General features: G+C 50.3%; 1 protein-coding gene across 2 annotated transcripts in view; it reads left to right on the plus strand.

Annotated features, from left to right (window-relative positions):
• aldh16a1 (aldehyde dehydrogenase 16 family, member A1) overlaps positions 1–16,909 on the plus strand; it is a 65,925-nt gene that overhangs the window by 30,614 nt on the left and 18,402 nt on the right. For both annotated transcript variants that reach the window (XM_038783461.1, XM_038783463.1), the window contains exons 7-10: positions 8,032–8,184; positions 10,144–10,341; positions 14,351–14,458; positions 16,663–16,799. In XM_038783461.1, the coding sequence (XP_038639389.1) occupies positions 8,032–8,184; positions 10,144–10,341; positions 14,351–14,458; positions 16,663–16,799 (596 nt within the window). The remainder of the gene's footprint in view (positions 1–8,031; positions 8,185–10,143; positions 10,342–14,350; positions 14,459–16,662; positions 16,800–16,909) is intronic.

Genomic DNA, 16,909 nt, shown 5'->3' on the forward strand with positions numbered 1-16,909 from the left:
CAATCCCCTAAATCAGGCCAGTCCAATGTGCAACCCCAGGGCAAGATTTCTAAATGTTGGACAAACAGTTAAGTTTGAATGGAAGATTCTGCCTAGACCGGCTCTCCAATTGCAGGCTGTTCCTTCCCCGTGTTTGCTGCTGATCAGCTCACTAGGGCGTGTGGAGGGAGGGGAGGAAGGAAGGATGGTATGGAGGGTCGATGGAAGGTGTGGAGGGGGGAGGGAGGGTGTGGAGGGACGGGAGGGGGCAGGGAGGAAGGGTATGGAGGGGGGAGAGAGGGAGGGTGTGGAGGGGGGAGAGAGGGAGGGTGTGGAGGGGGGAGAGAGGGAGGGTGTGGAGGGGGAGAGAGGGAGGGTGTGGAGGGGGGAGAGAGGGAGGGTGTGGAGGGGGGAGAGAGGAAGGGTGTGGAGGGGGGAGAGAGGAAGGGTGTGTGGGGGAGGAAGGGTGTGGAGGGGGGAGGGAGGGTGTGGAGGGGGGAGGGAGAATGTGGAGGGAGGGAGGATGTGGACGGGGGAGGGAGGGAGGGTGTGGAGGAGGGAGGGTGTGGAGGAGGGAGGGAGGGTATGGAGGGGGGAGGGAGGGTGTGGGGGAGGGAGGGAGGGTGTGGGGGAGGGAGGGAGGGTGTGGAGGAGGGAGGGAGGGTGTGGAGGGGGGAGGGAGGGCGGCGGCAGGGAGGAAGGGTGTGGAGGGGGGAGGGAGGGTGTGGAGGGGGGAGGGAGGAAGTGTGTGGAGGGAGGGAGAGGGAGGGAGGGTGTGGAGGGGGGAGTCACTCTCACCGTGACCCCACACAGCATCGTACACCCCACCCACCCTCACCGTTACCCACACGCAGCATCATACACTTCTCTCCCACCCACCCTCACCATTACCCACACACCCACCCTCACCGTGACCCACACACAGCATCGTACACTCCCCTCCCCACCCTCACCGTGACCCACACACCCACCCTCACCGTGGCTGGGGGTGACTAAATGTGCACCCTGAGCCTGGGAATGAGCCAGAAATGCAGACAGTCGCCCTATTGCACTCTCTAATACCCATCCCTGTTACTCATTCATTGTTTTTCACTCAGCAAGTTATTTTGTTTAATTCCTCAGTTTCTTTTAGAAATTCGTGTTAACATTGTGCCAAACATTTCTGAAATTTGCACTTCGGCCCCTTGAATGAGAAAAATGTTGACATAGACTTTACAGTGCAGAAGGAGGCCACTCGGCCCATCGAGTCTGCACCGGCTCTTGGAAAGAGCACCCTAGCCAAGGTCAACACTTCCACCCTATCGCCATAACCCAGTAACCCCACCCAACACTAAGGGCAATTTATCATGGGCAATCCACCTAACCTGCACATCTTTGGGCTGTGGGAGGAAACCGGAGCACCCGGAGGAAACCCACACAGACGCGGGGAGAATGTGCAGACTCCGCACAGACAGTGACCCAAGCCGGAATCGAACCTGGGACCATGGAGCTGTGAAGCAACTGTGCTATCCACAATGCTACCGTGCTACCGGTATGTAGGCTGGTACCGGGAATGTAGGACATGCGGTCCTCCGTGCGGAAAAGGCTGGACAAGTCCGCCTTGGGAGTAAAGGTACCGTCAGGGCCACATGAAAAATAAATGAAAATCGCTTATTGTCACATGTAGGCTTCAATGAAGTTACTGTGAAAAGCCCCTAGTCGCGACATTCCGGCGCCTGTCCGAGGAGGATGGTACTGGAATCGAAACGTGCTGCTGGCCTGCTTGGTCTGCTTTAAAAGCCAGCGATTTAGCCCAGTGAGCTAAACCAGCCCCATGGATGAGAAGGTTTGACTTCTGCAAACTTTCTGCAAACCAGGGGCTGATTTAATTCCCGTACCAGCCTCCCCAAACAGGCGCCGGAATGTGGCGACTAGGGGCTTTTCACAGTAACTTCATTGAAGCCTACTCGTGACAATAAGCGATTTTCATTTCATTTCATTAGCATTTTTCTGGAAGGTGATAGAAGTGTCCTTAACACAGTTTCCCGGGGGCCAGTGTGGGGGGCGGGGGGGGGGGGAGAAATCTCCTCTGCTCATTGGCAATGATATCTAATCTCAAAAATGAAAAGAATCTTCAGGGATCAGAGGAGAAACATTTTTTAAAAATGTACAACCATTGATGCGAGTGAGCCAAGCCCTGTGACCTGGCTCCACAGTCAGAAGAGATGCAGTTCCTCGACAGAAAGCCAATTAATTTGCAATTCCCGATGTGATGTTTACATAAGTGAATTGGCTGGAATTTGTCATCACTAATTTATTCCATTTCCACTTAGACGTTTTCTCTGGGAAGTCCCTGTCGGCCAATTATTAAAACATTCGGTGCCCCTGTAAATGTTAACTGAAGTTCAGTCTGCACCAAATTCATACTCTACCCGACCAGGAAGTGCTTGATCGCCATGCTTCGAGGGAGTTTTCCCAACTCCCTGCGAGAGATGATCTAACTTGTGCTGGCTGGGGGTACTTGAAGGATCAAGTAGCTGACAGCCACTTTGTCTGAAGTGGGGAACGCTAATATTCCTTGCCTTCGGTGTAACAAAAACACAGAAGAAAGATGATACTCGGTCCAGCTGGGTTTTGGATCTTGGTGCTGTGATTTTCTTTGGCACGAACCTTGCTGTTACTGTAAATTTGGAAGGTGCTTTGTATCAACTGTCCTCGCATGGCGTTTCCATTGACAGCTACTTCAACTACATGAAACCTGATATCCGTGATTGGAAGGGTTGGACTACTACTGCAGTAATAGCAGGCAACAAAATGGGAGGGAAAATTATGGGTGTTTAGTCTGGCGCAGCATGTGATGGGGCGCAGTTTTCTAATGTCTTACTGTTGAGTTTCAAAGACTCGAGTGATTTAAAACCAGCCGCCTGACCCTAATGTGTTCGCTCCTTGTGTCTCGGTATTGGAGGATGCAGGACCCGCAGTTAACCAGTGCACCACATTCCCTTTGGGTCCCACAATTTCTATCAAGCTCCAGGTTACAAAATTGCATTGACTGGTGATTATTATTTTTAACGCCCCGTCCACTATGTTGGGACATGATTTCCAGGCCAGAACCATAATTGTGGATTGGGAGCTGTGCAGCTCATGTGGGGTGGCAGGGTAGAGCCCCCTCTGATGACCAGTGTTAGACCATGAGACGTAGGAGCAAAGGTAGGCCATTCTGATATCTAATGGTGTCTAACTTCAGGGTGCTTCCGTGCAGATGGTTCTGGGTGCCCTCGTGCATGAATCTCAGAAAGCTAGCATGCAGGTAATTTTTAGCTAAAGGAATAGAGTATAAAAGTAGGCAAGTGTCGCTGCAGCTGTACAAGGCATTGGTGAGACTGCACCTGGAAAGCTGTGTACAGTTTTAGTCCCCTCATTTGAGGAGGGAGGGGGGCTGATTTAGAACATACAGTGCAGAAGGAGGCCACACGGCCCATCGAGTCTGCACCGACCCACCCAAGCCCTCACCTCCACCCCATCCCCATAACCCAACAACCCCTGCCAACCTCTTTGGACACTAAGGGCAATTTAGCGCGGCCAATTCACCTAACCTGCACGTCTTTGGATTGAGGAAGGAAACCGGAGCACCCGGAGGAAACCCACAGACATGGGGAGAACGTGCAGACTCCGCACAGACAGTGACTCAGCAGATAATCGAACCTGGGACCCTTGCGCTGTGATGCCACAGTGCTAGCCACTTATGCTACCTTGCTGCCCATTTTTGCTCAGTTGGTTAGACATGGTTCGTGATGCAGAGCGAGGCCAGCAGCGCGGGTTCAATTCCCGTACTGGCTGAGGTTATTCATGAAGGTCCCGCCTACTGAACCCTGCCCCTCGCCTGTGTGGTGATCGTTTGGTTAAAACACCACCAGTCAGCGCTCTCCCCCTCAAAGGGGAAAGCAGCCTATGGTCATCTGGGACTGTTGTGACTTTATAAGACTTTATAACCTTTTATAAGATTATGAGGGGTATAGGCAGGGTGGATAGAAAACAGCCGATGGTCACCTGGGACTGTGGGGACTTCACCTTTACCTTTAGTTGCAACAGAGTCAGTTCAGAGGAGGTTCACTTGATTGATTCTAGACATGGGGGGTGGAATTCTCCATCAGCCGACGCCAATATCGGGAAACGCGATTGGGCGGAGAATCGGTCGTGAGGCCAAAATCATGCCGGACGCCCGCCACAATGCCATGCTCCAGTTCCTGGACAGCGACGTCAATGCATTCTACGGTGTACGTACAGTAAACGGCATTCGCATGTCCTGACTAGGCCTGACCAGATATTCTCAGGCGCCTCTGAGACGCTCTGCCGGCCGGTTCAAAAATCGTGGTTTCAAAAATCGGGAAAGGCGTGCCGTGGCTGCTTGAGTGGGAGAGCAGGGGTACGGAAAGTGTCCAACTTCACCATGGTGTGCTGACAGTTGTGCCGCTGGGGGGCGGGGGGAATAGGAGGGGCTGGGCCAGGGGATGGGCTGTGGGGTTTGGGGTGGGACGGGCAAAGAAACAAACATTGCCGTAGCCTGCAAGGCTCTTGCGTGCGGCCGCGCACGCTGCTGACCGCCCACTGTGAACTTGGTACCGTGGGTCGAGTGGGTGTCCCTCCAGGCCAGCCCCCTCGGTACCCTCTGGCCCCGGGCGTACCATCAATGAGATGGGTGCGCTCCAGTGCAACCAGTGCCATCTTGTTGGCTGGGATGAGTGTGTGCGGGGAGTGTAATGTGTGTGTGCGCGGCTGGGATGAGTGTGTGCGGGGAGTGTAATGTGTGTGTGCGCGGCTGGGATGAGTGTGTGTGGGGAGTGTAATGTGTGTGTGCGCGGCTGGGATGAGTGTGTGTGGGGAGTGGAGTGCTCATATGCGACTGCAGCTTGTCAGCATCTCGAGTGTCATTCCCGAAGAAGGCGATTCCGACACAGCTTTTGATTGGAATCGGGTGTGTTCCATGTGGTGATAGTCCTCGCCCATTAACAATTGATGAATTAATTGCTCTGGGACCGGTGCCAATTATGCTGTCGTAGAAGTTCACTGATTCTATCTTGGTGTCAACACGTAGCTTCAGTAACGGAGAATCCCGCCAGAGGGGTTTGTCTTATGCAGAGTGATTGAGCAGTTTAAGCCTATACACACTCTCCTGTTTAGAAGAATGAGGGGAGATGTAACTGAGGTATAGAAGATGATAAAAGGTATTGACAAAGTAGACGTAGAGCGGGTGCTTCCTCTTGTGGGACAATCTAGAACGAGAGGTCATAGTTTTAGGATAGGGGATAGCAGATGGAAAACCGAGATGAGGAGAAATTACTTCTCAAAGGGTCGTGAGTCTGTGGAATTCACTAACCCAGAATGTGGTGGATTGACCGGGACATTGAGTCAATGGAAGGAGGAGAGGCAGATTTTTAATTTGGAATTGGTTGAAGGGTTATGGCGAATGGGCAGGAAAGTGGAGTTGAGGTCAAGAGGAGATCAGCCATGATGGTGTTGAATGGCGTATCGGACCGGAAGGGCTGAATTACCCACTCCTGCTCCTCGATGTTATGTTCTTCTATGGCCCATCGAGTCTGCTCCGCCATTCAATAAGATCATCACTGATCTGTTGTGATAATCCTCACCTCCACTTTCCCGCCTTATCCCCATAACCCTTGATTGATTTACTGATTGAAAATCTGTCTTTCTGAACCTTGAACCTACTTAACGACCCAGCCTCTCCAGCTCTCTGGTAAAGAATTCCACAGATTCACTGCCCTTTGAGAGAAGAAATTCCTCCTCATGTCTTGTCTTAAATGTACTTGCTCTGAGATTATGCCTTCTGTTCCAAGACGCTCCCACAAGGGGAAACAGCCTGTCAAGCCCCCTGAGAAGCCTATATGTCTCGATAAGGTCACCTCATTCTTCTAAACTCCAATGAGTACAGGCCCAACCTACTCCAGATACTATCCAGTGTCGCTAAACTCCAACAGAACAGCCATAAACTTTTGTCCTCTAATCTGAAATTAATCTTTTGACTTTGGAGGGATTGCACTTTGTATGTTACAATTAACCTCAGTGCCCCTGGGTTAGGGAGGGGAGAAATCCACCAAGGTTCCTGCTCCTGAATGCTATTGGTCACCATTTACAGAGTTACAAGGCCCATGGTTGTAGATCTTCGTTGTCTCGTCTCTCACACGGAGGAGCAAGCACTTGGGGAAAGTGCCAGAAGCCTGGCAGCACTAATGGGGTCTGCAACCCAATCAAAAAGAAAATACCGATGCCTTCAGAAAAGGGATAAAATTGTAAATGGTGACATCACTTTGGATAGTGTGCCCCCCGAGGCTGTGGACCAGAAGCTGGTCAGTGCGAGAGGAGCTGCCTGGAGCCCTGGGCTAGCAGGACATGGGTGTTGAAGGGCAAAAAGATACCAGTGTTTGCAGACTAACTAGTTGGTTGAGCTGTTCCCCGCATTAGAGCTTTCCCAGCCCCGTACTCGCTGCTTCTGTGGGGGGTTAGACTTGTTTCCTTTCGAAAACGAGCAGACCTTCTGGCCATCTAATTGGACGTTTGTCAGATTTGCAGCAAAATTAAGAAAATTGGTCCAGACGAATTGCCCCCACTTTGCAAAGAGTTAAGATTGAGGAAATTGGGAGGTCAACAAAGGAAATTGGGGTGGATGGTGGGGGGAGGAATCATCTTTACCCAAAGGATGATCGATTTGAGCCACCAGCTCACCAGAAAATGCTGTGAGACACAGTATAAATGGCATCTAGAGGCCATGTTTTGAGAGACGTGACAAAGGAGGGGTAGACCTGGAGTAATTGGGTTAGGCTCTGACGTGACTTGTAGCCAGTGTTTGGAAAACGGTTTTTCTCAAAGTGTGAAGTTATTGGGTTTGGTGTCCTGTTCCTGATTTTAGTTTGGGCGATAGCAACAACAAAAGAAATGAGATCAGGAATAGACCGTGTAGCCCTTTGGCCGTCTCCACCATTCAGCACAACCATGGCTGACGATCTACCTCCTCTCCAATTTCTTGTCGGCTCCCCATATTCCTCGATTCCCTCAACAACCAAATATCCATCACACTCCGTCTAGAAGATGATGAGAGCATTTAGCAAAATGCATTCCTTCATGGGATGTGGGCATTGCTGACATGGCCAGCATTTGTTGCCCATCCCTAATTGCCCTTGAACTGAGTGGGTTGCTCGGCCATTTCAGAGGGAAGTGAAGAGTCAACCACATGGCTGTGGCTCTGAAGTCACATGTAGGCCAGACCAGGTAATGGTGGCAGATTTCCTTCCCTAAAGGACATTAGTTAACAAGATGTTTTTTTTTTAACCATGATAGTTTCATGGACACCATTACTGTGGCCAGCTTTATCATTCCAGATTTATTATTTGAAGTTTAATTCCACCAGGGCAACTCGGTGGGATTTGAACCCGCATTTCCAGATCATCAGTCTAGATTACTGGCCCAATGACATTACCGCCATGCTAACTTCTCCCCACAACCCTCTGGGGCAGACAGTTCAAACGATTCACAGTGAAGAAATGTCTCCTCATCTCGGCCTTAATGGATCGACCTGTTAGCCTGAGTGGACCCCTGTTCTGGATTCCCCCGGCCAGGGAAAGCGATCTGTGTGTCTACCCTATTGAACCCCTTCAAAATGTGGGGGGGGGGGGCACGGTAGCATAGTGGTTAGTACAGTTGCTTCACAGCTCCAGGGTCCAAGGTTTGATTCCTGGCTGGGTCACTGTCTGTGCGGAGTCGGCACTTCTCCCTGTGCCTGCGTGGGTTTCCTCCGGGTGCTCCGGTTTCCTCTCAGTCCAAATATGTGCAGGTTAGGTGGATTGGCCATGATAAATTGCCCTAAGTGTCCAACAAGGTTGGGTGGGTTTACGGGGATAGGGTGGAGGTGGGCTTAGATAGGGTGCTCTTTCGAACAGCCTGTGCAGACTCGATGGGCCGAATGGCCTCCTTCTTCACTGTAAATTCTATGATCTATGAAAATCTTGCATGTTGAGCAAGGTTGATGATATAATCTGACCCTTCTACTGTGTCACACAGGTCGGGCAGCTCCTCCGTCAGTCTACAGCTGGCACGGGCAAGAAACTATCACTGGAACTTGGTGGCAAATCTCCTTTCATTGTGTTCGATACAGCTGATATGGACAGTGTGGTGGAAGGCCTGGTGGATGCAATTTGGTTCAACCAAGGACAGGTGAGGCTCGTGGCTGGGAATTCGGCTAATGGCCGCTAAGTGCTGTATATTGCCCAGACAACCAACATACAAGTGAATCGTAGCCCTGCTCAAACATTTGGCTTTGTTCAAGTATTTTGTTTGGTGGTCAGTGAGCTCACTTAATTAGGCCAGCGTGTTAACCAGAAAGACATCAATGGCACAGGTTCAGTCCCCGTACTGGCTGTGGTATTTCACAGAGGCCCGACCGCTTTGCCTCACCCCTTGCTTGCGGAGTTGCCAAAGAAATCTCTCTCCAATGGAGAGAGATGCCCTGGTCCTTTGGAACTGTGGCTAGATGACACGACTAGTGATAATGGACTTGGACTCATTGAATTTACACTGCAGAAGGAGGCCACCCGGCCCATCGCGTCCGCACCGGCCCCAGGAATGCGCACCCCACTTAAGCCCATGCCCATACCCGCAACCCAACCCAACCCTCTGGACACTTAAGGGGGCAATTTAGCGCGGCCAATTCACCGAACCTGCCCATCTTTGTGCTGTGGGAGGAAACCGGCGCACCCGGAGGAAACCCACATAGACACGGGGAGAAAGTACAAACTCCGCACTGACGATCACCCGAGGCCGGAATTGAATGTTGGTCCCTGGAGCTGTGAGGCAGCAGTGCTAACCACTATGCCATCCCGACTTCAAAGGGTAGGATTTCGTGCAAAGCTGAGTAACTCCTTTGGGGATAATGTCTCAAGGGTTCTTAATAAAGATTGCCTTCCAGATTGGCCTCAATCAATCTGGCGCCTTCCAGTGTACCAGATTGGCCTCAGTAGCTTGTGCTAGGCTGGTGGAGAAGGCACCACCTGACCACCAGTCAGTCACCTGTGTTGAAAGTGGCGTTGTGTGATTGTGTGTTTGATTCGGACTGGGTAGGCCTCAGCTGTGATTGGTCCCCATGTTTAAGTGGCCTTCCCCATACACTGCCTGGACTTTTATATAAAGAAAGATCAATTGGGCAAGATACAAGAGGGGTTGCCATTTCCTGTTGGAGAAAGTTTCGGTGAAGCGGCTGATAGCCTGGCTCAGGTCAGACAGCTCAGTGCAGTTGCTGTCCCCATACCTGGTAAACAGGGGATCTGGTGGATACAGATTCCTATTGCTCTGACACTATAATGTCCAGGTACACAGCATGGCTGCTTTTCCAGGTGCATGTTTGCTACTTGAAGGCAGGTTCTCCTGAGGTTGGCAGGGTTAAGACGAATGATTGGGGCTTCATCTGGTTGTGTCGCTTCACCTTCCCTCACCATTGTTCCATGCAGGCTGTGGTTTGGGAGTAGACAACCCTCAGGGCTGCATGACTCTGGTAATAGAGGGTATTTTATGAGAAGTTTTGTGGTTTGGGATGCCGCCCCCAGTCACAGTCAACAGACTTCGCTATTTGCACACTTTTCCGTAAAGGCTTTTGCCGTGGCCAACACCAGTCCTGAGCCTAGTTGAAGCTGAGCAAAGAGAGAAGTTTAATTCTGCCTCCAAGCTCACCAGGAAATGCCCAGCACTGCCACTGAGCGTACTACACAGGGCAGCGCGGTAGCACAGTGGTTAGCACTGTTGCTTCACAGCGCCAGGGTCCCAGGTTCGATTCCCGGCTTGGGTCACTGTCTGTGCGGAGTCTGCACGTTCTCCCCGTGTCTGCGTGGGTTTCCTCCGGGTGCTCCGGTTTCCTCCCACAAGTCCCGAAAGATGTACTTTTAGGTAATTTGGACATTGCGAATTCTCCCTCCGTGTAGCCGAACAGGCGCCGGAATGTGGCGACTGGGGGCTTTTCACAGTAACTTCATTGCAGCGTAAGCCTACTTGTGACAGTAAAGATTATTAAATGGAAAGTGCTCCACCTCGCGGTGTTGAAATTCCTCGTCCTGTGACAGCTGGAAAATTAATCGCGCGGTGCTCTCGGGTCTTTCCAGGATTAATGGTGTCTGTTTCTTGTAGGTGTGCAGCGCAGGCTCCAGACTGCTGATGCAGGAGTCGATTGCTGATGACCTAATATACCGGCTGAAGCAACGGATGCAACGCCTCCGTGTGGGTGATAGCCTGGACAAGGGCATTGACATGAGCGCGTTGGTGGATGAATCCCAGAAGAAGACGATCACGGAATACGTGGAGGAGGCTAAGGCTGAAGGAGCAGATGTAAGAGGTTAAAAACCATACCTGCCTTATTAATTTTTCAGTTCTTGAAACCTCACTCGCTCCAAGCGTGCACCGATCTCCGAGAAAATTCCTATATTTGCAATATTTAAGTTGCGCACTATTTGATGATAGCTAGTATCTTAAAGGAGGTTATCTATTCAACAAGCGCACGTCACAAGATGTGAAACCTGTGCATTCATTTGAGTCATGTAACCCCTACAGTGCAGGAGGAGGCCATTCGGCCCATCGGGTCTGCACCGACCCTCCAAACGAACACTTTACCTAGGCCCACTCCCCCTGCCCTATCCCTGTAACCGCCGCTAACCTGCACATCCTTGGACACCAAGGGGCAATTTATCATGGCCAATCCACCTAATCCATTGCCGGATGCAGGTTTTCCATTTCGGATCTCATTCCATTCCAGCGGGAAAGGATACATGACCCAGAACAACTCCCACTCGTTCTGGAGAGGGCTGACATTTTCAACTGGCCAGCCCAAAATTGAATGGGGCAACCGCCAACTCTGGTGATTTCCTGCAGATGACCTCCAGTGACAATTTACAATTAGTGATCGATATTCCCAACTCTTCCCTGTTCGTGACTTTATTGGAATCAAGGCTCTCTGCACCATCTCCTGCTTAAAATAATTCTCCTGTAGCTTCACAACTCCTCCACTACCCTTGATCATTCCTTGCTCCTTTAATCTTCAAACAATTAAAATCCAAAATGTTGACATCAGTAAATTTTCCATGTCTAGCTCAGTAGCTGTATTGCGGAAGTTAGCTTCGGAATCTAAAATCCATTCAACATATGGAACTAGAAAAGTTGCCCTGTCCCGAAAGTTTACGTTTCGCTCGTAGGGCGAGATTTTCCCAGACACTGGCAAAGGCCAACGTCGGGCAGGAGAAATGCCATTGAAGGCGCTGTCAGCAATAGCAACTTTCTCCACCTAATGCACCTAATGCACCGCCCCGCTGGCATGACCCTCTTTGCACCCACCCCGCCCGCCCCCGCCGAGCGATGCACTCACCTGAGCTTCCCTGGGTGGTCTGCTCGCCAGGTGCACACCTTGGGAGACGAGTCGTGATTCAAACTGTTCTGCCTTCACGCCGTCGCGGTTGGATTTTCTTGCTGGGGGGGTATGAGTGGGATTATTCTGGCTCGGGGTCCTGGTAATTCTATGTTAATATACTCACAGAATTTACAGTGCAGATGGAGGCCATTCGGCCCATCGAGTCTGCACCGGCCCTTACAAAGAGCACCCGACTGAAGCTCACGTATCTACCCTATCCCTGTAACCTAGTAATCCCACCTAACCTTTTTGAACACTAAGGGGCAATTTAGCACGGCCAATCCACCTAACCCGCACATCTTTGGACTGTGGGAGGAAACCGGAGCGCCCGGAGGAAACTCATGCAGACACGGGGAGAACGTGCAGACTCCGCACAGACAGTGACCCAAGCCGGGAATCGAACCTGGGACCCTGGAGCTGTGAAGCAACAGTGCTAACCACCATGCTGCCCTCAAATACTCCAATAATGTCACGGACGAATTGCGTTTATGCCGACCTTGCAGTTCTCACGATATTTTCCACTCCCGCTGCCGAACCCGGCCCAGCGCGATCAGGAGCCGAACGTCCCGCCCACTGTATCGATTATTTCTGGTCAGCTTTTCACCCCGTCGCTCCTGAGTGCCCTTTCCTCCCACGTTCAACTCGTGCCGTCCGATACCTCATCCAGCTGCCTGTCACGCCTGCGTGACCTTGGCAGAGAATGTCAGCAGGTGGATTGACTTGTGGGGACTGGTCCAGCTGAGCCGGATCCTGTCGTCGATGAGGTGGGGGCGACTTGCCGATCCAACCGCGTTCACCGTACAGTGTTCAGGTGCGCATTTTGTTTTCCCCGTTCCCCTGCCTCGACGGTGCTGCGGCCGACTGTGATGCTGCCGCCGAGATGGATCAGATGACGTAACTCAACACAGACCAGGGATTGCAGCAGATGTTTTAGTTTGTTGGGTTCAACTACTCATTGCACGGATCACGGCATCATCAGGGAAAGCTTATATCTGTGTAATCCTTTTTCCTAATGCAGTTTAGTCCTATTTACTTAGTAACAGTGTTTTAGCTAGGAGGTAAGATTGAATCATCGGCTGTGATTTTCTTTGGAAGAAGGGGCTGAGGGACATTTAAAATTAGGAGGTCCAGAGAGAGTGGATAGGAATAATAATAATCTTTATTAGTGTCATACATCAACACTGCAATGAGGTTACTGTGAAAAGCCTCGAGTCGCCACACTCCGGAGCCTGTTCGGGTACACGGAGTGAGATTTCGGAATGTCCAAATTACCTAACAGCACGTCTTTCAGGACTTGTGGGAGGAAACCGGAGCACCCGGAGGAAACCCACGCAGACACGGGGAGAACCTGCAGACTCCGCACAGACAGCGACCCAAGGGAATCGAACCCGGGACCCTGGTGATGGTGCTAACCACTGTGCTACCGTGCCGCCCAGGACCTATTTCCGCTAGCACGGAGGTCAATAACCAGGGGAATTAAAGTTACTGTAACAATTAAAGAGGAGTAATTTTTTAACGCAGAGGGTGAGTGGTGTCCTGGAACTCTCTGCCTGAGGATGGTAGAAGCAGAAACTGTCACACATTTAACAATAATTGGATATCCACTTGAAGTGCTGCGATATAGATATCATGACATACTGTCCAATGGGCAATTTAATTTTGCGCTGCTGAATGCACAGCATCTCACTTGGAACAAGTGTGGCAAAGACACGTACAGTTCAGGTCACCACATTACAGGAAGGACGCGATCGCACAGTGGTGCAGAGGAGATTGGTGAGGATGTTGCAGAAATTGAGAATTTCAGCATGTCGAGCGCTCGAACAGGGCCGTGGTTTTCTTCGACGGGACGGTGGCGGCTCAGGGAATTTAATTAAGGCGCATGAAATTGAGCGGATGGGAAATATCGATTTCCCTTAGCAAATAGGACAATCTCCAGGGGGGAACAAATTTAAAATAATTGGTAAAAAGATCAGAGGGGAGTTGAAGAGAAATGTTTTCACCCCGAAGGAGATGGTTGTTTAGAACTCTCTGCCTGATGAAGGGGCAGAAACACTGGTTGCATTTAAAAAAAAACACTTGGATATGCACTTGAAGAGCCAGAATGTACAGTGCTACAGATCAAGAGCTGGAAAGTGGGTTAGGCTGGTTATCTCTTTTTTTGTTTTGGCCAATGTTATAGAACATAGAACAGTACAGCACAGAACAGGCCCTTCGGCCCTCGATGTTGTGCCGAGCAATGATCACCCTACTCAAACCCACGTATCCACCCTATACCCGTAACCCAACAACCCACCCCCCCCCCCCCCCCCCCCCCCCCCCCAACCTTACTTTTTAGGACACTACGGGCAATTTAGCATGGCCAATCCACCTAACCCGCACATCTTTGGACTGTGGGAGGAAACCGGAGCATCCGGAGGAAACCCACGCACACACGGGGAGGACGTGCAGACTCCGCACAGACAGTGACCCAGCCGGGAATCGAACCTGGGACCCTGGAGCTGTGAAGCATTTATGCTAACCACCATGCTACCGTGCTGCCCCTTATGTTCTGTGTTGCGGCCCTGGTAATGATGCACGCAGAATATCTAGTTCTTTGACGGGTAACATAGTTTATTAACAAAGTAAGCACGTGCAAAGATAACTGACGGACTATCATACAGACGGTAACGAATAACTGAACTCTCTTGGAACTACTACTAAAGTGACTGCCCTCTGGTACGACTTACTTCCAACTGCCGGATGGTGGATCTCTATCGCGACCTACTGGTTGGAGGTCGTAGAGATAACTATGTATGTTTAATATGTATATGCATTATCACCACAGCCAGCACATACATGATGGGGCAGAGGGCTGTCTAAAGACAGAGTATCCCTTCTTCACGGTCGCCATCTTAGACCCCAGGCAGCTGCATTAATTCTCCCTCCCTCTCACTGCAGGTGTATCAGATGTGTGAAGGAATGCATCAGAAGACTCCGAAGGGTCTCTTCTACCCACCCACCCTCATCACCAATGTGAACACCGTTTCCCGAGTTGTCCGGGAAGAGGTAAGTCCTTTCTTGAAGCTAAGGTTCCATTTTCTCACCGAGTAATTAATCTCATGGCTTGAATTTTACAGAATTGTACAACAATAACAGATTAGCATTTTTCACTACCCCAGGATACCTCAACGTGCTTTACAGCCAGTCAGGTACTTGTCAAAGTCTAGTCACTGTTTTAATGTAGGACTCGGGACAGCCAATTTGCACGCAGCAACTCTCGCAAACCGCAATGTGGTAACTGTTGAAGTTTCTGGATTGCTGTAAAGTAAAGGAGACAAGAGTTCTTCTCCACATAACACCTTGATTACTTCGATCCAACTTCACACACATCTCCAACAAATGGTGCCACCTGTAACTCCTTTATATATCAGTGACTTATGTTGGATAATTGACATCAAATTACTATTTAATTGGAAGGTCTGTTAACCCATTCCTCACAGTAATCACCAGGTAATCCGATTTTTGTGATCTTGATTTGAGGGATAGATATTGGCCAGGATTCGGCCTTCTCTCTGGAATAGCGTTGATGGGATCTTTTTGCATCCACTGAAACATAGAACATACAGTGCAGAAGGAGGCCATTCGGCCCATCAAGTCTGCACCGACCCACTTAAGCACTCACTTCCACCCTATCCCCGTAACCCAATAACCCCTCTTCACCTTCTTTTGGACGCTAAGGGCAATTTATCATGGCCAATCCATCTAATCTGCACGTCTTTGGACTGTGGGAGGAAACCGGAGCACCCGGAGGAAACCCACGCAGACACGGGGAGAACGTGCAGAGATTCCGCACAGACAGTGACCCAGCGGGGCATCGAATCTGGGATCCTGGCGCTGTGAAGCCACAGTGCTAGCCACTGTGCTACCGTGATGCCCTAACAGGCAGATGGGACTTTGGTTTAACTTTTCATCCAAAATAATGGGTACCTCCAACAGTGTCACCTTCCCTCAGTACTGCACCCAAGTGTCAGCCTTGATTTGTGCGCTCAAGTCCTGACTTCAATCCAGAACCTTGTGATTCAGCATTAAATGTGCTTCCACCTGAGTCACAGCTGACACAAGTTAGGAACGCACTAGCTTCATGAGCGCCATCAGGCACCACTTCCTTCCCAAAATGGCACATTTCCATGTATGGGAGTAGATCATTAATATTAACAGGCTGTTTGACTATATAGACGCCAATCCTGTCCCCTCTTTTTAGATGAGGCATTAAACGGAGGCTACTTAGCCCTCTTGGGTGGACCTAAAATCCCAAGACACTATTTCAAAGAAGAACCGGATATTTTGCTCCAGTGTCCTACTGATATTTATCAATCAGTGTCACTAAAAGCAGATTAACTGGTCACGAACCTATTGCCGCTTGTCAGAGCTTGGGCGTTTGTAAAATGACCGCCCTGTTTACCGCATTAAACAGTGAAATTAAAGTCACCATAGTCTCAGAGGACCATAGGATTCTGGCTCCTTTGTGTGTGTGAGAGAGAGAGAGAGCTGACTGGTGGTGGTTTAACCTGAGGGTCACCATACCTCCGGTGAGGGACAAGGTTGAGAAGTTGGGGCCTTCATGGTAAGGGTATTGAACCCTTAACTGCTTCGTCAAGGGCAGTTGCACAGTATGGGTAACAAAGGCTGGCCTTGCCTGCGATACTCTCATCCCGTGGGGGTGGGGGGAGGGTGGTACCATTTAATGAGTCATTGCCTCCTCATTCTTTGGTCTTTTGGATCAGTTTTAGTAGCTCTGACATTACGAACTGTGAAGGAGGCCATTGCTTTGATTAATAAGGGGATCAGGGCTTATGGGGATGAGAAAATATCAGCCATGATTGAATGGCGGAGCAGACTCGATGGGCCAAGTGGCCTAATTCTGCTCCTCTGCCTTATGGTCTTATGGCACAAGGGATCCCATTGTGGGACCTTTATGGCTGGAGTTGGGTTCCACGCAGATTATATCTCTCCATCTCACCTCTTGATAAAGTAAGTTAGCCTGTGACGCGAATGGAGTAACATGGACGGATGGATGAAAAGGACATTAGAAGTTTGGATTTCAAATATATTTCAGAGCACAGCCCCAGACTGTCTTTGCTTCAAACCGAGAGATTATTCCTGCTTCTAGACTTTCGTAGGGATAAACCTGGGCAGCAGGAAGGGGGAATCTGTCTCGTGGATCACTGCTGCGGCTCCATTTAATGAGTCATTGCCTCCTCATTCTTTAGATTTTTGGACCAGTTTTAGTAGCTCTGACATTCCGAACTGCGAAGGAGGCCATTGCTTTGGCAAACAACACACCGTATGGACTCGCGGGCAGTGTCTGGACTGAAAACCTGCCATTAGCACTGGAGGTGGCAATGAGGTGAGAACATTTGTTGATTAAATGGGATAGCAGTAATGTTCGTGGCAGCTTCCCCTTCCTCCTCTCCCACTTTCCCTCTTGTGTCTCTGCCTTGTTCCTCTCTTCCTTCC

This window comes from Scyliorhinus canicula, chromosome 23, assembly GCF_902713615.1.
Source record: "Scyliorhinus canicula chromosome 23, sScyCan1.1, whole genome shotgun sequence".
Taxonomy (NCBI): domain Eukaryota; kingdom Metazoa; phylum Chordata; class Chondrichthyes; order Carcharhiniformes; family Scyliorhinidae; genus Scyliorhinus; species Scyliorhinus canicula.